General features: G+C 40.5%; 1 protein-coding gene across 6 annotated transcripts in view; it reads right to left on the minus strand.

The window, feature by feature from the left end:
• Positions 1 to 20,430, minus strand: part of CSPP1 (centrosome and spindle pole associated protein 1) — a 45,286-nt gene that overhangs the window by 11,449 nt on the left and 13,407 nt on the right. For 5 of the 6 annotated variants that reach the window (XM_072151777.1, XM_072151776.1, XM_072151773.1 and 2 more), the window contains 14 exons: positions 18,947 to 19,027; positions 17,150 to 17,260; positions 13,876 to 14,252; positions 11,906 to 11,995; positions 9,572 to 9,673; positions 8,692 to 8,780; positions 8,225 to 8,321; positions 7,568 to 7,625; positions 3,662 to 3,954; positions 2,842 to 2,960; positions 2,510 to 2,600; positions 1,116 to 1,233; positions 887 to 1,034; positions 192 to 317 (listed from right to left, as the gene is read on the minus strand). In XM_072151777.1, the coding sequence (XP_072007878.1) occupies positions 192 to 317; positions 887 to 1,034; positions 1,116 to 1,233; positions 2,510 to 2,600; positions 2,842 to 2,960; positions 3,662 to 3,954; positions 7,568 to 7,625; positions 8,225 to 8,321; positions 8,692 to 8,780; positions 9,572 to 9,673; positions 11,906 to 11,995; positions 13,876 to 14,252; positions 17,150 to 17,260; positions 18,947 to 19,027 (1,900 nt within the window). The remainder of the gene's footprint in view (positions 1 to 191; positions 318 to 886; positions 1,035 to 1,115; positions 1,234 to 2,509; positions 2,601 to 2,841; positions 2,961 to 3,661; positions 3,955 to 7,567; positions 7,626 to 8,224; positions 8,322 to 8,691; positions 8,781 to 9,571; positions 9,674 to 11,905; positions 11,996 to 13,875; positions 14,253 to 17,149; positions 17,261 to 18,946; positions 19,028 to 20,430) is intronic. The other variant, XM_072151778.1, reaches the window with a different exon arrangement.

The following is a 20,430-nucleotide window of genomic DNA, read 5'->3' on the forward strand; positions in this document are numbered from 1 at the left end:
GGTTCATAGTAACTTCTACACTTTAATTGTGATATTTTTATTATTATTGAGATATTAATTGGCATATTGCACTTGTGTACTTACATCATTTTTATACTCACACTGCATGGCCAATACAAGCCAATAATAACCAGTATTCTGTTTGCAACACTGTTAAGTACAACCATAGAAGAGTCTCTAATAGTATTTACCTGGTATCTTGCCAGTAGACTCTGTAATATCAGCGAGATTGTTGTCTACAGCAACAACCTCCCTCTTATCTTCATGGGCTCTAGCGTCTGGATCTTCATTGTACTTGTGCATTTGTTTAAGGTCAGCTGAAATAACAATGCAGAATATTTTTACTTACATGAAAGCTTCTAATGATACATATTACATAAAAAACCCATATGTAAGACTTACACAAATTCAAGTAAAAGTAAAGACAAAGATTGCCTGTACTTTAAAGTACACATATATTATTCTAGGACAAACCTATTAGACAAACCTATTAGATACAGAGTGCCAAAACTACAGCCCACTTATTAATCGCAAAGTGCCAACATGGCAAATTAAGAAGTAACTTATTTCTCCCTGCTCTGTCACAGCTTTCCATCATATTGGTGTCTTGAGGACACCAATACAGTAGAAAGAAGGAGGAGTAATTTGGAATAGTAAATAGTGGAGGGGCTATAAATGCTGAAAACTACACACTGGCTACTTACTTTCCATGGCACGCTTGCGTTCTATTTACAATATTCACTAAAAGAAGACCTGCTTATAACAATAGGAATTCCCCTTTACTTCTGGCACTGCATAGTGCAAGGACTTAGTATTGATGGCCTATCAACCACATGTTAGATATGTCGAGGTGAGGTCCTCTCAGAAGTGAAGAAATGCCACTTACTAATTAGATTTCCCTTTTGATCCTTTAGAGGAGCTCCTCCACCTCCTTTACCCCATGGGTTGTAATTCTTCATCTCTGCTTCCAGTTTAGCATCATAACGTTCCTTCTCTTCTTTCTCTTTTCTGCGCCTATCATTTTTCTCCCTTATCTGCAAATACAACAATGGTAGGACATGAACAGAAAAGTCTTGGAAACACTTATAAAGCTTGGAACTTTGTTACATACGAACCTGCCGTTCAAGCTCCTCTTGATATGAAAGAACAGCCTCTCGGGTCTGTCGTGGCCTTTCTTCTGGAAATGATCCTAAACTGGCCCCCTTTCCAGTACCCGATTTCTGTTTGTTGTCACTGTGAAACGTCATGACATTTTTTCAGCGTCTTTCTTTCAGAAGCTTCTGAACACAACTAACTATATACAGATAGGAAGCTATTTTTATTTAATTGGGAACCATCATAAAACAAATCCGGCTCCATGTTGTCACATAGTGTTATGACAGGTCTACAAATATTATGCTGGCTGACTAATATGTTAAATCGAAGAATAAAGTTAGTACTACACCTGCCACTTACTCATAGAATCAAGCACCATGGCTGTGGTAATATTCTTATATTTGTTATCCATGGCCTCCTTCCTTTTAAAACCAATAATTACATTTATGCTAATGATACACAGGGTATACAAGGGGCATTACCAGAGCCCATTTGGCTCTGGTGTTACAGGCTGTTTAACCGTCTCACTCTCCCCCTGTGCAGAGGATGGTGGGTGGGTGAGACAGTGTAACGGCCTGTAAAGCCAAATCACAGAGAGGGGCTAGGGTTGCCCCTCAGTCCCATTAGCATAATTTTTAGTTTAGAAGGAAAGGGGGGCATGGATAACAAATATAAGATGATTACCACAGTCACAGTGCATGAGCACATCTATAAGTAATTGTCCCTGGTTTATCATACTTGATGCTGGATTTTGGTATATTTCAACTGGGTAGCACCCAACAGTGTACATCAATAGCTTGAGAAGTTCTGCTCCAGTAGCATGGTTAAAAGTCAAATGTCATTTTTATGTAAATGAAGTGGAATGGCTCTGGGCGGTGTCACCAGAGCCCTTGCAACCTACAGAGCTTTGACTCTTACACACCCTTCCCCCAAAGCACTCCCCCCCCTCCCTCTATCTGCTGGCACCAAACTACAGAAGCCTGAGTTTCTAATGAAGTTCAAGCCATACTCAACCTGCAGGGAGCTACCCAGCAGCATTAAGGGTCAATACAGCTCTAAAACAGTTGTAGATTTCCTTTAATTAAAAGGTTATTGAGATAACTGTCATTTGTGGTATAATTGTAAGGCTTAAAGAGAACCTGTCAGGGTGATTTGGGATTCTAAACCACTCACAGGTCCTTACGAAAGCATTCAGCAAAAAAACCAAAAAAACAAAAACAGATGTGAATCTGATGTGCCTCCTCAGAGATGAGTATAGAATTTTTTTTTTTTTTTTTTACACCTAAAGACTACAAAAAGGGTTGATTTGAGAGCCTAAACCAAACATCCATAAGGACCTGTAGGTGGTTTAGGGTCCCGAATAGATCTGACAGGTCTTTAAATTTTTGTATTAGATAACAAAAAAGTTACTAACTGTATGTGATCTTCCGGATACGTCTGGATAACGTGTGTTGTAGGCATGCTAATACCTGGAGCAGTCTGCATTGTCATCATACCTGGAGGATCTGTGTGAAAAAGGATACATAAATGAGTTATAGACCTTATAAAACTATAAATCTACACTTTCAAATAAAAAAGACACCTCACTGTTCACCACTATAAAAAGCATAACACTATCATCAGTAGCAGAAGGTCCAGTATAGAGTCATTTAGTACAAAGACAAACTTGGGAGTGGAAAACTAAATTGGATTATGCTTCAGGTATAATTATTGTAGTTCTCATTTAAAGAACTACTTTGTCCTTACGATAAGCAAGGTTTGGGTCCAGTGGGTTCCTTGCACCATAGTAGTAATAAGCATCATCATAGGGTGTTCGGTAGTTGTCTATTAGAACTGGGGGTTGAGGTGGAGGAACTGCTGCAATCCTATAGAATGTAGAAGAAAAAAAAATAATAATAATAATAAAACACACAGTTAACCTTCATGAGATTTTCACATCCATGGATTTCACTGCAATTACAAGGAATACAGAAAAAGTACATGAAGCTGTCCCATATGTATCAGTGTTACACAACCTCATAGCAAGGGTTGGAGCAGCACGTTGGCTCAATGGTTAGCATTACAGCCTTGCAGCCCTGGGGACCTGGGTTCGATTCCCAGCGTCAACATCTGCAAAGAGTTTGTATGTTCTCTCCGTGTTTGCGTGGGTTTCCTCCCACACTCCAAAACATACTGGTAGTTTGATTAGATTGTGAGCCGCATTGGGGACAGGGACCGATTTGGCATGCTCTGTGCAGTGCTGCGTAAAGAAACTTAAGGAACTACTTAAATTATTCAGTTCTGAATACAAAGAGAAAGAGTCTGAATGACAGACAGCTACGACCCTTTGCATCATTCATACAGTGTATAAAGCTGAATGCTGGTTTTGGTTATACTCTGCTTTTGGGTGATGCTCACACCGGCCACTGGACCCCCCCGATCCACTAGTTATGATCTTATCCTGTAGATAGGGCAAAACTTGCTTTTGCTGGAACATTAACTCTTGCATTAGAGGAGTTAAGAGAAAAAAAACAGGAACACAAGTGAAAATGTGAAGATCAAAAGAATGGCTGATGTATGTATGTACCTGGGAGCCACTATTTCCCCAAGGCTGTTGGATATTCCTCTGTGGTATTCCTCTCTGGCTGCATTGTAAGCTGCGGGATAGGCATTACCCGAGACCGCTGGCTCAGGAAGAGGAGTCTGAAAAGCTACTCGGGGTCTTTCTGGTGGGGCCCTTTCATCGATGACCGGCTTGTTTTCGATCACTGTCCTGCTCGTCTTTTGTTGGTCAACAAGTATTCCTGGTCGATATGGGACATTTCGATCTGCCATTTCATGCTGCCGGTTTATTGCCCCAAATTGTCGTAACCTGTCAGGCTTTTCAAAGAAGTTGTAAGATATTTTATAATTGGATTCACACAAGTTTTAGCATTAAGTGAAATGATTTGAAAAGTTGTTAAAAGTAAATTCCACAGTAGACCTTCCTCACTGAATACCATCTGCATCAAGCTCACATACTTAAAGGGGTTGTCCACTATTCAGCAAATAATTTACATTACTTGGGTAATGAAAAGTTAGACACTTTTCCAATATACTTATTGTATCAATTCCTAGTGATTTTATAGATCTCTGATCGTTTTTATTCAACTTTATTGTTTAGTTCCTGTAGATCAGGGGTGGCGAACCTATGGCACGGGTGCCAGAGGTGGCACTCAGAGCCATTTCTGTGGGCACTCAGGCCATCAGCCCAGGACAGAGTTCACCAGACAGAAACAAATCCACCAAATCTTCCTGCAGTCCCAGGTAACTTTAGAGATGCTGCTCCCAGCGCTATTTTTGAGCGACACTTCATTGGCTGTTTGGAACTGCGGGAAAAGTGAGAAGGTGTAGACAGGGCTGCAGTATCTTTTTGAGGTCCCCCGCTGGACCCTTCATTCTTTCTCTACAGAGAGACCCTGGTGAGAAGCTACAACGAGAGTCTGAAGATGCACTTTCTTTCGACTGTATTGGTGGCCTCAGGTGTCGATACGATTGAAAGATGTGGAAGAACAGGTAGCAATACATTACTGCTTAAAATGCCATTTTGGCACTTCATGGTAAATAAGTGGATTTTGGTTGTAGCTTGGGCACTCGGTCTCTAAAAGGTTCGCCATCACTGCTGTAGATAAAAACGGTTCCCTCGTAACACAGGTGCACGGATCCTTATATCACAGCGAGTAATCAGAGATGTAGAAAACCACTGGGAATCGATACAGACAGTATATTGGAAACCGGTATAACTTTTTATTATACAAACAATGCCAATTATTTGACATTGTGGACAAACACTTTAAGGGGTCTTGGAATTATAATTGATTGTATAATTGAAGGTTTATCTCCCGTATCTTATTTTGGTGAAGAAATAACTTTTTAATCCCTTAATGGTTTAATAAAATAAAGTTGTTTAAAGGTGGATAAGTGTTCCTACCATTTCCTCCATATAACAATATTTCAAACCAATTCCAAACGCATGCACATGCTGAGGTCTACATGGTAAAATCTACTACAACCATGCAATTTAGAAGGTAAAGTATGAAGCCATTATTGTACGGCAGCAAAAAATTAATAGTATTAAAAATTCAGCTCAATTTACCTCCTCTTCATTTAGCTAGAAAAATCATGTAAGAATCATTAGCAAAATAATATGCATAAAACAAAACACAGCTTAAAATATATACTGAGGCCCCTACCAACTATTACTAAATGTATCACATATTTTTGGTTGCAGAAAATGAAAAATGAAACCATTTACTGTGTGAGAATAACTTTTGAATAAAAATTAGGTTTTGTTTAAACAAACAAACAAAAAAAAAAAAAAACGGAACCTGTGATGGAAATGTTTTTTTTACAAGATTCGAGGATTGTGCTGGCAGAGACATAGGTAACCTTTAGTGCTAATTGTTGGGGGTATGAATGATGCGGCTTCCACAGATCAAGAGAATGGCTGTCCATTATACCTGCTATCTTGGTCAGTGCCATAGAGAATAAAGCAGCAGCACGCGTGTGCAACTGGCAGCTCTGTTCATCTAGGGGGCAACAGGGGTGCAATCTTGTGATCCCTGGGGGTTGCATCACTAAAGCCCTCAGCAAGTCAGTCCTGTAGAAAGGGGCTAACATATTGGGCCAAATTTATCAAGTGTCTGAAAGTCAGAATATTTCTAGTTGCCCATGGCAACCAATCGCAGCTTTAAAATATTCATGAGCACTGGTAAAATGAAAGCCGAGCTGTGATCGGTTGCCATGGGCAACTGGAAATATTCTGACTTTCAGACACTTGATAAATCTGCCCCATTGTGACTGGAAAGTCCTTTAATTTTCCATCCAGATGGAGCTATTAGTCAATGAGTTTATGAGGGAAATGTGATGTTAATTGCAGCCAAAATCCCTTGCACCAGTCATTAAGGATTTTAGATGGTTTTTTAACACTTTATATATACGATACAACGGCATGGTCTATTTTGTGCCAAAATTTTATGGCTTTTATACATATGCTGTATGATATAAAAAGTGCTAAATTAGACCAGACAGTCTTAAAGAGGACCTTTCACCACCCCCAATGTATTAAATCTAACATACCAGAGTGTAGGGGCTTGCATATGGATTTAGGGGCACTTTAAATTTTATTCTTAGCCCCCACCATTACTGAGATATGAGCACCGTTTTCTGACCATTTAATGTGCAGGATCGTCAGAGAGGAGGTGCTGCAGCAGGGGTGGGGGCGTTTGTGACTATGCTTATCTTCTCTGACACTGTCCAATCAGCAGTGACAGCGTCAGAGAAGACATTCCTCAGCAAGTGTAAACGTCCAGAGCATCTCCTCCCTATATGCCTCCTAATGTGCAGAGCATATCCTTCCTAGATTCCTTATGTGTCTTCACATAGAACAGCACATAGAACACAGTGCAATATCGCAGTGTTGATGTGCGCACCCAGCAGACAGAATGATCACTTTGTGCAGAGCACAGGAGGGGAGCTCACAGCAGCAGGCAGAGTGGTCCTACTAACTGTAGCATAGCAAGACCACTCTGCACCTTCACAGTGCCTAAGGAAGGTCTTCTCTGACACTGTAGCCAGTGATTGGACAGTGTCGAAGAAGATGAACACTCACAGATGCCCCCACCCTCCTTTCAAACGATCCTGTACATTGAATGATTAGAGAACTGTGCTCATATCTTGGTAACGGTGGGGGCTAGGAATAAAATTTAGTGAATTAATGTGCAAGCCCCTACATTCTGGAAGGCTAGATTTAATAAGTTGGGGTGGTGAAAGGTCCTCTTTAAACTACATTGGATTTAAGACACTTTGATAAATCTTGCACAATTCAATAAAGGCTTTACAAAGGTATCCAGACAAACTTGAAACTTTTAATAGATTAGAGCAAAACTCTATCAATTTTTATTTTGTGTTTTAAGTCTAAGAATCTACAAACTGGGCAGGTACCGTAGTGCAGGAATGAGGGAGGAGGGAATGAGGGAGCCGAGAGAGATGTTAGTGAAAAAAAAAACAAGCCCATTGCGACTCAGTGACACTGCTCGCAAGGACCCAGCTACATTTTCATAACTGATTGAATAAAGATATGAGCTATGGATTTTAATAATTGAAAACTAAATGGGATACAGTGAGAAGACTTCTGTAAGAAACGGTCATTAGATTTAAAGGTGAAAGCCTGATGACAAGTTCCCTTTAAGTGAAAACTGAAGGATTGGTTTAGGCTCCCACAGTCACTAACACAAGAGGTGAGCCTTATGCCTGTCTTTCCCAAATAGCAAATTCACAATAAATTGGATTTAACGGTGATGCCTAAACTATGCTTTGATAATTTTGTTACAGCCACAAGAGACAGGCATATCCATTGCAAAGCGCAATATAGTCCAGCTGAAGCTTTGACACAGCCAATATAAGGGATACAAGCAGAAGAAGACAGTTTTAGGTACAAAGTCCTGTTACTCACTTGTTTCTCTGGATCTATAGCTCCAGAAGCAGCAACTTTCAATTCCAGTTCCTTCTCTCTGGAAAATAATATGTTTCAATAAATAAATGGTTCTCCCACAATCGCAGCTTTTACCTGTCCACAGTATTGGTGCTCTAGCTACAATTCCCACCAACCATAACACCCGACCTATGACCCCCTTATTTCGAATGAGTAACAGGCATGGATAAAGTTCTTACAATACAAGAATTTGGACTGAAATACATAGAATTGCAACTATTGATACCAGAACGAGAGAGTGAGTGCACCCCCTTTGTAGTCACTCTCTGCTCCGAATAAGAGATAAGGGATCTAAACAGAGGACCCACCACCCTTTAGGCCAGTATTGCCCATGGAGTATTTCTAAACCAAAGATAATTTTTTTTAAATATGCTAAAAAAATTAAGGAGAATCCTATACACCATCAACTAAGTGTCACAACAAAGGGATGCATTCTTCGAATGCTAACAGGGGCAAGTCTGGGTAGGAATGACCCTTTTCACAGGGAGAAAGATCATAAACAGTGAATTTATTTATACATGTCCAGGGGGTATGGTACAAACCAGAATTCCAATATAAACAGTACAGTATGTCCGCTGGCATACATTGTTTCAATACAGTTATAAATTACACATGTACCTTCTCTTGTTTCTCTGCTGTTCCGCCATCTGTTCCATTAGTTCTTGTCTGTAACGCTCTTTCCTTCTCTTCTGAGCCTCATCTTTATCTGCGCCACCTACGATACAAATATGATACAAACACTGAACATCAGAAAAACATAGTGACAGGAGGTGATGGAGCATGAGGATTTTCCAACATGTGCTGTAAGATGAAGCTCACCAATAATAGATTATTCCCTCAAGACTGATATCACAGGAGTGTAGCATACTGTATATACTTTTTGGTGCCCATACTACAGAATGAATTTTTGATCTCCACCCCAAGCTGGCATCCAGGTCACAAAATTCTACACACCACACTGACTTTTATGAAAGAAAATATATTTCAATCTACTTATGAAAATTTATGTACACAGGATAAATTGACTATACAGAGCATGATGTACGTGAACCTGTAATTTTTCTTGTGTGATACATTTTCCATACCAAGTAGAAGGCCTGTGGAGAAGCTTTCATCTTTAAGGTTGGCTGACTTTGAGCGCTCTGTATGCTGAACTGGGTTTTCAATTTTGGCTCTGGTTAGGAAAAAAGAAGCAAAGAAACAGATTGATAGTAGCCTCTTCTAATATTTAAAAGTCAGAATTATTTAGTTAAAATGACAAAAAAAAAGATGTATTTGCAATAAGGGAGATTTATCAAGCAAAGTGCACCAGAATTCTGGCTTGATTTAATGCTCAGAAATTCACCATTTACACCTTTTAGACTCTTTTGCCAGTTGTTTGAGCAACGCTAAAGCAACGAATAATGACAGACTTATCATTCAGCATCAGACGCTGTAATAAATCTGACTTAGGCTGTATTCACACACATGTATGGGGGATGTATATACGGCCGACGTATGTACGTCCCCCATACACTTCTATGGGCTCACGGCATCATACAGGAGCGGTACGGTGCAGCACACATGCGGCACCGTACCGCTCCGTAGCCCGGGGAAAGATAGGACATGTCCTATCTTTTCCCGTATTACGGCGCCGTGGCCCATGTTCCTATGCAGAGCGACGGGGATGAGCACCGCTCACCTCCTCCTCCTCTCCCCGCGCGCTGCCGTGTGCCCGCCGTGCTACGGTGCGGGGGCAACGGCAGTGTGCATGTAGCCTTACTTTAACACTGTCTAGGCTAACTCTGCATTGATTAACTTAGACACAGATCAGCAAATCTGCTGCAGTATTTTCGGGGCATTATAACTTAGCTGCTGTAATGTTCAGATCACTTTTAGCAAAGCTCAGACTGAATCTCTGCAAAATCTCGGTTTCTTCTTTGTCACAAATTCTGATAATTTTCTAGCGAGGGAGAATAACGTTACCTGTTCCTTGCAAGTGATGTAGCAGGCCTGCGATTCGGTGGCTCTCGGAAATCATCTTCATAATCCATGGGATATCGTTCATCTCCCCTGTCTTTCGGAGGCCTGTATTTCGTACAGCAAAAATTTAAAGAAAAACAACAACCCAAAGCTACTCTCATGTATGTAGTAGGCAAATACAACTTCTTGACATGATTTTGAAAAGGTACTTTTTTGGGTAATTTGCATACACAAACCAATCAATATAATGAAGACACAGAATCCAGGACTGACTCAAGGCTACAGCAGGTCCCTGGGCAACAGAGCCCCAGTGGGCACCTTTGCAGTGAACTCATGTGGTGACATTAAAAATTCAGACGAAAACTAAAATATTCCCTACTTTACCATTCCCAAACAGCCCTGTCATGGTTCTTTTGTATACAGCTCCCCCCCCCCCAATGGATTCATTATATACAGTTCCGCTCACTAGCAGCTTTGGGCCCCAGCACTTGCCTGTGTATGCCTGGTGCCGGCCCTGACCGAATTTATGAATCAAGATATCTCCAATTCTAAAATAATGAGCAGCATAGACTACAACACTGTACAAAAGTATAGGATCTTCTAATCAAATTAAATTATTATTTAATTTAGTCCTGCTTGATAATTATTTTCCATATACAACTAGCTGTTAGTGCTAATGACCTGCACCCCTGTTTAGTATCTTTTCTTATATATTGAAATGTTGCTCTGAACTGTAATAAATATATTTTATATATTATATACATTTTTTATTAACTTTCCGTAAGTTATTCATTATACAGCATGCACCTACTGTGTATGGAGGGGACTCCTGCGCCCTCTCCATACTCCATTATAAAGGAAACTTACATGCTCCATGTGTAATTTTGTATGTATGTACAGCAGGGAGCCAGCCTCACCCAGCTTTCTCAAGGTTCTGAATGTTATAATAGTTTTTTCAGCAAAACCACTCAACGCAGGGATTAACCAAGATATGATCCTGCATTAGTGTAGCTACAGCATTCTCAAGGTATGTTTGCTTCATAATGCATCAAATCAAATGGTAGGTTTCCTTTAACAACAAAGTGATGTAATGTCAAAGACATAATCCTGATTGTAAATGATCCACCAATTATTTATTGTTTAAAATCCTTGAACACCAGTTAACACACATGACACATGATGATTTTAAAGTTAACAATAAAGTATAAATGGATTTTTATTTCGGTGGATTATTTTACGAGGATGGAGTTATCTGTGCACAATATGCTTTGCACCATAACTACATGTAACGATCCTCAGGTGAGCCGACTTTGTCTTCCGGATGAAAGTGATGTAATGGTACAAATGAAGTTAAGCCTAAAAACTGCATTTAGGGCGCATCACATGATGCATTGGGTCAGATTTACTTACCCGGTTTATTCGCGATCCAGCGGCGCGTTCTCTGCGCTGGATTCGGGTCCGGCTGGGATTTATTAAGGCAGTTCCTCCGCCGTCCACCAGGTGGTGCTGCTGTGCTGAAGAGCATCGGAACAAACTGGAATACCTTCACTCAGCCCGGCTCGGTGTAAGTGCAATTTTCGCAATTTTTTTTTAAAATGCGGCGGTTTTTCCGTCGGCCACGCCCCCCGATTTACGTCGCGTGCATGGCGGCGCCGATGCGCCACAATCCGATCGAGTGTGCCAAAATCCCAGGGCAATTCAGAGGAAATCGGCGCAAATCGGAAATATTCGGGTAACACGTCGGGAAAACTCGAATCGGGCCCTTAGTAAATGACCCCCATTGTGTTGTGGTTTTTTATGCATTTTTTGATGAATTTTAAAAGGCTCGAGCCTGGATCGCAATGCTAAGGTTTCCATTGCATTTGCTAAAATGCAATGTTACTTAAGCATGTGTTCAAGGCTGAAGCCTGTGGAATACGCCAAACACGCATAAAAAAACTGTGACAACGCATTGCGTGAACGCGCCCTTAAACTTAAAAGTATTTTTGAAGCACGGCATAGAGTCCACTTTCCTCTAGGCAAATTTCCCTTTTCAAGAAGGCCTTTTTGTACAGTCCTAAAAATGGTCCTAAAATAGTTTAAAAAAAAAAAAAAAAGTGGCACAAAGCATGGCAGAATTCTGGCACATTTTCCTCAGTATGTCTCCCTTATTGTATGTTGTGTCATCAGGTATTAATCATTTTTAAAATCTGCTTAACTTCTCAGCACACTTCAAATAAATCACTAGCACTTCCTGTTTCAGGCAAGTATTCATATACTCCGTTAAACTATGATTGTGTTTTACACAGCTTTAAAGTTAGCAACCATTTAAATGATATGTAGAGTTTTTCTTCCTACCTGTGATCACTCCTTTCAATCTGGAAGTAAGAAGCTCGATCTGGTCTGTATTCATGGCTCTCCCGAACATCACCATGCTGATGTACTACTCTGTAAATGAGTTCGGTTACTATTATTATGCATTTAGTTAACACTATTTACACAGAGATGTAAAATATCAAACATATTTTTTCTGTTCAAAAGTCAAATTAATATAAAATCACACTAAAAGTTTTTTTTCCCCCCCTACAACGTGACCTATTTTTTCTTTTTAGGCATCTAGGCCTCTCTTGAACATGCACAAAGTATCCGCCATAACAACCTCTTACGGCAGAGAGTTCCACAGTAAAGAATCCCTGTCTATGGTGATGGTAGAACCTATATACATACAGGATGCAGGTACATGTACTACATTATGATTAGGTTTACCCCCAGACATACTTTTTGTTTGTAATCCATCATTGTATTCTAGTCCCCCCATTCCCCTAATCATCTTGGTTGCTCTCTTCTGCACCTGTTCCAGTTCTATCATGTCCTTCTCATATAGTGGTGCCCAATATTATTCCATGTGTGCTTTGACCAGTGATTTGATATCTTTATCATAAGCTTTTATGCCTTTCTTGATACATTTTATTTTCCTTTGCAGAAAGTCTCTATAGTCTCCAAGCGTCTTTTTGTTAATTTTTCACTCCCCTCCTTCATAAATCTATAAGTTTTTAGATTTGTGTTAGGGCTTTCTGTGTAAAACAAATTGTACTTCATAGTGATGGTATGTGTTATTCCATGCCATGTACTGGGGGATAAAAATTCAAATGTGGTGAAATATTGCATTTGTGACATTTTCCTGTGGGCTCGGTTTTTACGGCTTTCACTGGGTGCTGCAAATAATAAGTCTCCTTTATTCTTTGGCTGGGGACAATCACAGGGATACCAAATGTATCCAGGTTTTATTATGATTTTACTACACTTCCCAGGTAAAAGGGGGGTGATATGAATTTTTAGGTTTTTTTAAAAAAAAATTTTAAACTATAATTTAGATCCTTTAGGCTACGTTACCCCTAGCGAGTCTGATTGCTTCTAACATATACTACTGTATTACAGTATATGGAGAATTTGCTATAGACATGTAAAAGTGTGCCACTGGCGAGTCCTGGAGTCTTGTAAATGACGAGTCCTGGAGTCTTGTAAGACTTCAGGCTGTCATGCCAACTGACCATTGCTGCCCGATGACGTAGCGGGCAACGACAATAAAACCAATACGGTGGCATCTGGTGGCTTTGCCGGCAAGAATCAAAAGGTCGACACCTGCGATTAGTGCTAGCACTAATCGCGGGTGTCAGCACTGAGTGTTTGCTGCAATATGCAGCAAACACCAGGTCTGCATGAAGAGATGAGATAATCCTTTATAGCATCTCTAATGAACCATTCAAATATTTTCCTCACAACTGATACTAACCCTTTCTTGATCATGACCCTTTTTACAGTTCTGTTCAGGTACCTTTGAAACAGGTTTAAATATCAAAACACTACTTTGTTTTTCATGACATGTGAAACTGTAACATGATAGGATGGATAGTTTAATTAATTACATGTTTTGGTTTGTAGAATTAGCAGGCAAATCACTAAATATGTGAGACTCTACAACATTATGGGGCACATTTATCATGGCCTGTACAGCAGTTTTTTTGCGTACACGCTGTGAACCAAATCGTAATTCCTTCAAACCACCTCAACCAAAAAATGGGTATGAAGGGGGCTATACCAGGCGGCAGTGTAGGCCAAGTAGATTAAAAGGTTATTTCCATGCCAGTCAGGACCTTGCATAGAATTGTGCGCCAACGCAGCCAACTGGTGGATACATCAGGAGGCTCCGGCGCAGTGGAGGAGCATATGATAACTTTTTGTTTGTTTGTGTTTATGAGACTATTTAAAATGGGAAGGATCTTTACTATTCATCCACTTGGCCTAATATAGACTGCATTAAAAGGTACCTTTCATGACGTGGGTTATAACGTATGGATCTTTTGTCTTGTGCTTCTCTGTCATATTTTAATCTACTGGTATCATTCATCTCATTGCTCAAATTTAGCCTGAGTGGTCTTCTTTCTGATTCCCAATCCTTGGAAATGTATCGGGGCTGATCGATCATGTCACTATCCCCATCTGCTCTCCTGATAAAGGCATCCTCAGTTTCCGTTTGATTGTCTCTTCTACGTGTCCTCTCAGCTTCAGATCGTCTTTCTTTGAGGAGCTGCTCGTAAACCTCCATAGATGTGTAAGCGTCTTTCTTGGGAAGAGTTTGGTCCCGAGTGGACATTGGCACTGTTGGATACTGTTCTGGTTTTAATCTGTTTTTTGTATTATTATCCTGCAACACAATGGAGAAAAATTTTGTTTATTTTCCCCAACTGGAGAAAGATGTAGAAACCTATTGCAGGGACATGGAGCAGCTGTGGCGTTGTGAGGTGAGTAGGGTTACCAGTTCTCATCTCCATTATTTCATCAGTTATTATGACCCAACACCAGACATGGTAGAAAACACAGTACAGCAGCAATACACCTCATAGCAGTGTAGTCTCCACACCTAGTTTTGTCTCATAATAACCAATGCAAAAAATTATGAAATAACTGAGATGTGAACCATCTTAAAGGGGTTGACAACTTTCAGTAAATAATTGATACGGTTTGTGTAATGAAAAGTTATACAGTTTTTCAATATACTTTCTGTATCAATTCCTCACGGATTTCCAGATCTCTGCTTGCTGTCCTTCTAAAGAAATCCTCTATGTTTACTTCCAATGGATAGATCTGTCCATGGTCTTGTGATGGACATGCAAGTCCTGTATGTCCCTCACATGACTATGGGCAGATTCTATCCACTAGAAGTAAACTTAGAAGCATAATAATAATAATAATAATAATAATAATAATAATAATAATCTTTATTTATATAGCGCCATCAAATTCCGTAGCGCTTTACAAATCATAGGGGACATATACAACTATATTACATTACAAAGAACAAACAGTCATATGGAACAATAGGAGTGAGGGCCCTGCTCACAAGAGCTTACAGACTATGAGGATGAGGGGGTGACACAAGAGGTTATAAAGAATGGCTGGACCATTATACAAGGGAACAATATAAAATAATTTAATAAATAATTTACTAAACAACGATGTTGCTGCTTGGACCAGCCATCAGCCGCCATCTTATTTACAGGGTCCTAGGTGAAAAAGACTGCAGAGAAGCCTGGAGCTTGGTATATATCAGCTGTTTGCCAGATAACAGATGGGAGATAGGACATACGATGAATTAGTAAAGGGAGAGTTGACATTTCAAGCAGTTAGCGAGTGTGATAGGCTTGCCTAAAGAGATGGGTTTTAAGAGCACGTTTGAAGCTTTGGAGGGTGGAGATTAGTCTCAGAGTCTGAGGAAGGGCATTCCAGAGAATTGGTGCAACTCGGGAAAAGTCCTGGATACGTGCATGGGAGGTTCGAATTAAGGTAGAGATTAATCTAATGTCACTGGCAGATCGAAGAGCACGGGAAGGGCGATAGACTGAGATGAGAGAAGAGAGATAGGGAGGTGCAGCATTATTCAGAGCTTTGTGGATGAGGGTTATTATTTTAAAGTGAATACGGAAGGAGACAGGTAGCCAGTGCAGTGATTGGCACAAACTGGAGGCATCCGTGTAGCGTTTGGCCTGAAAGACGAGCCTGGCTGCTGCATTAAGAATAGATGGAAGAGGAGAGAGTTTAGAGAGTGGAAGACCAATTAGTAGGGAGTTACAGTAGTCTAGTCGAGAGTGAATAAGTGCAACAATTAGCATTTTAGAAGTTTCAAATGTCAGAAACGGCCGGATTCTGGAGATGTTTCTGAGATGCATACGGCAAGAGCGAGCAAGAGATTGAATATATGGTAAAAAGGAGAGGTCAGAGTCCAGCACAACCCCAAGACAGCGGGCCTGCTGCCTCGGTGCTATAGTGATCCCACAGACCGAGATGGAGAGGTCAGGGTTGGGTTGGTTAGTAGATGGTGGAAAGACAAGAAGTTCAGTCTTAGAAAGGTTAAGTTTCAAGAAGAGAGAGGACATGATGTTAGAGACAGCAGAGAGACAATCACTAGTGTTCTGGATTAAGGCAGGAGTGATGTTACGTGCAGAAGTATATAGCTGGGTGTCATCACCATAAAGATGATACTGGAAACCAAATCTGCTGATGGTTTGTCCAATGGGGGCAGTATAGAGGGAGAAGAGAAGAGGACCTAGGACTGATCCCTGAGGAACCCCGACACAGAGGAAGATGAGTAGAGAAAGATCCAGAAAAGGAGACACTGAAAGTGCGGTCAGAGAGATAGGAAGAAAACCACGAGAGTGCAGTGTCCTTTAGGCCAATGGAGTGAAGCATCCTAAGGAGGAGCTGGTGGTCCACAGTATCGAACGCTGCGGATAGATCCAGGAGAATGAGGAGAGAATAGTCACCTTTGGATTTTGCAGTGAGGAGATCATTGGAGACTTTAGAAAGAGCAGTTTCAGTGGAATACATAGAGCGAAAACCAGATTGTAGGGGGTCATGGAGGGAGTTAGCTGAGAGATAGCGGGTTAGTCGAGAATAGACCAAGCGTTCCAGGAGTTTGGAGATGAAAGGGAGGTTAGAAACTGGTCGGTAGTTAGTAGCATTGGATGGGTCCAGTGAAGGTTTCTTTAGTAAAGGGGTAACAATAGCATGCTTGAAAGAAGAGGGGACGACCCCAGAAGAGAGAGAGAGATTGAAAATTTTAGTTAGGTGAGAAGTGACTGCTGGGGAGAGAGACTGTACCAGATGTGAGGGGATGGGGTCACTGATGCAGGTAGTGGGGCGAGCAGAGGAAAGGAGCCTAGACACTTCTTCCTCTGTGACTGGCTCAAAGGAAGAGAGTGAACAAGATAAGGTATCGGAGGGAAGGGGATTGGAGGGGTGAGTGGATTGAGCAATTATTTCCTGGCGGATACAATCAATTTTGTCCTTAAAATAGGTGGCCAGATCTTCAGCCCCAAGGTCTGTGACAGGTGGCTGCACCTTTGGTGTTAGTAAGGAGTGAAGGGTATTAAAGAAGCTTTCAATGGGAAGTACAGCAAGCAGAGATCTAAAAAAACATGAGGAATTGGCACAAAAAGTACAATGGAAAATTGTGTAACCTTTCTTTACACAAACCATATCAATTATTTGCTTAATGTTGACAACCCCTTTAAGCAAATGTGTGTAATGCTCATCTTGCAGTACCAGAACATATTTTTCTTCCTCAAGCACAGCTTTTTGCAGCCTCCTATGATCGTCTTCCTTCATCCTGAGGAACTGATTGTACTCTCTGTTTCTTTCGAGGCGTAATCTTTCCTGAAATATATAAAGAATACAACACAATGGCCCTTTTGTAGCAGTACACCCTTTTTAACCCTTTTGTGACCAGGGGTCATTGGTATCTCAATTTTTGCAGTTCTTTTCTGCTCTTCTTAATAGAATTACCATTTTTACTTTGCCGTTTTCATGACATGCGAGGCTGAAACTTGCTAGTTGTATTAATTGCATACTTTTTAAATAGAATTAGCGTACAAATGTGAACATTGTTTTTTGTCTTTCTCGTAAAAAATCTTTTTAAGTATTAAAATTTAGTAAGTAGTAAAATTTAATAAACCTTTACCACAATCTAGTAAAAATATGTACGCAGTCAAATCAGTCACCCTTCCCAGGGAAGGCTACAGATAGAGAGTGTGCATGTACTACTACAAACTGTAAGCTCTGTCTCCTTGCAGCTCCTTCACCATTCTGCCTTCAAACGCTAAATTTGAAGGCAAATTCTGGTGAGAAATTTGAGAATCCCCTTTTGAAAGAACCAGGATTGTGTTTCTATGTGCCACAGCCTCAGTGATTAGAACTGCTATAGTTACAGTCAGAAGTAGGGAGCTTTACATAAAAGTTGCATTTTTGACTGCAAATTTAAAGGGGTTATCAGAGTTTAAGAAATAATTTAGGTGGCCTATTTAAAAAAATAAATGTGTACTTCCACCTCCGGCTCTGCTGATGTCCTGCGCCACGGTCCGTCTGATCAGTGCCGGAAGTTCCATTCGGACACCATCTCCCAGCACTTACAATGCTGAATGATAGGGGACGGATGGGGGTGGCCGGCCACCTCGCCAGCCGGAAGCTCCCTGTGCGCAGCTTCTGCGCCCCTGTAAACAAACAGGGGCACAGATCAGACAGACCGCGGAGCGGGACATCAGCGGCGCTGGAGGAGGTAAGAACACAGCCCGGCCCCAAGTTATTTCTTAAACCCGGATTACCACTTTAAATGTGGATATTTCCGCTTCTGTGGCACCAAGAAACACAATTCTTTCATATGACAGTAGTTTGTTTGTAGGTGCTACGGTTAAGAAGATACAGCTCTCTGAAGACATGATGACTATTTGCATGAGGTATGTGCAATCAGGACATACATAGCCATATGGCATTCATGAAGGGTTTGAACATGAATATTTTTGTCCCCCCAAAAATATTAAAGGTCAGACTAGCAAAGTCCACAGCAGATATTTCCTAGCAGACACCACCATAACTAAAAGTTACAATGTAAGATATGCAGATGCAACAATGGGTGCAAATACCCAAATAATTACCCTATGTACAAATTCAGACCTTTTAGATTTACATCCAACACCTACCATAATGAACAAAGCATACCAGTGTGTATGATATAAAAATGCCATTTCACAGCCTACAATTGGCTGATTTTCACCACATCTTCAGCAGGGATTTCTCTGTGGTTGGTCTGCTTTAACTTTCAATCTAAACCCAGATTGCTAAACTGACTTGCTGCAGTTACAAAAGCTGCACTTGAAATGCAGGATTTTAAAAAAAGAACATGGATGGGGTAAATCAAAATATATTCTAAGATTGTAATTCGCTGGTGAACTGCCAGCATTTTTGCAGTAAATAACCCAAAACTATTTTGCCATAGGTGTCTTTGGGCTTGAAGACATGGGCCACGATGTGGAGGATAATTAGATTTTTTTTTTATTCAAGTCTTACCTTGGCGGACAGCCGCTCACCGATAGGGAGAGACATTCCATGAGTGAGTGGGTTTACCTCACCAGTACTTGTCACGTGTTTCTAAATGAGAAGAGAACTTGATAAGGCTATGGCCAGACAGTGTGACAGCCACAACCAGCCGGGGAAATTCACACCTGTGACAAACAATGGCTGCATACAAATTTGCATCTAACAATTAGTTTTACCTGCAAACCTGTGCAGCCATTGAGAGCCAAGAATGAGTGGAGATGTGGCCGCGTGTAGTTACTGCACTGTGTGGCCGATAAAGTCATAACTTTAGAATATTGTCACACGTTTAGGTTGTATTGATGCAACCAAAATAAAGAGTGTATCATACAAGGAGAATAAGCAGCATTGATTGTACACGTCAACAATGTGAGTGTGTCTGAATTACATATGTGTATTCAGATGTCCACTCCCCAGTAGCAGGTCTCCAAGCATTACAGTTGTGTTACTCGTCTCTGAATCACCATGGGACTACAGGCGGTCCCCTACTTAAGAACACCTGACTTACACATGACCCCTAGTTACAAATGGACCTCTGGATGTTGGTAATTTACTGTACTTTAGCTCTAGGGTTCTATAAACAGCTGTAAAAGTTATCAAATGTGTCTGCAATGAAGCTTTAATGTTAATCCTTCTTCTTATGCCCAACATTTTTCAAATCCAATTGTCACAGAGGCCACAAAATCTTCGGCTGGGGTTACTATTCTAAAATATATAGCCCCGACTTACATACTCATAAGTCCGCGGTTTACGTTTAGGATAGGTTCTGTAGCTTTGTTCTTAAATTGAATTTGTAAGTGTCCTGGGTTAATCCATGCTTGATTTTTATGGTAAATTTTCTTGAATCCAATATGACAGCCGCCTCATGTGTGGTTATATGTAAATGAATGCTATCAAAGTCTACAGATTCTAAATTAATTAATTTTTTATCTGCAAATGTTTTTTTTTTTTTAATGTCCATATGGCATCCATTCATAAATGTGTTTGTGTATTTTTAAGCCCACACAAAAATCTGATGGTTTAACATTATAAGAAGGTAAAACAAATGGCCCTAGGTAACTGCCTCAGCTATGAAGAAAGGCAGCTGAAAAACAAACAGTTCACAAAACAAACAAAATCAATAAAACAAAGTTAAAATGATCAAACATTACATATCTCAGAGGTTACTGTAAAGCCAATGCAAAGTGAATAAACAAGATCAACATACATATTGCATTCTTAAAGCAAGGACTGTAAAAACGTATGCAGCCACTAGAGGGTAGCAAAGCCTCGGCAAATAAAGGATCATGCACATCAGGCAAGTACTGATTGTAAGTGATAATAAGCCACACAAAGTGAAGAAGCATTAATAGGTCCCACCCCAGATCAGGTCTGACGGAAAAAAAAAAAAAATGATTAAAAATATCAATAAAAAACTGCCCTGTGTGAACATGTCCTTAGGAACATGAATCAGCAAA

Source organism: Engystomops pustulosus, chromosome 5 (assembly GCF_040894005.1).
Source record: "Engystomops pustulosus chromosome 5, aEngPut4.maternal, whole genome shotgun sequence".
Classification (NCBI taxonomy): Eukaryota; Metazoa; Chordata; class Amphibia; order Anura; family Leptodactylidae; genus Engystomops; species Engystomops pustulosus.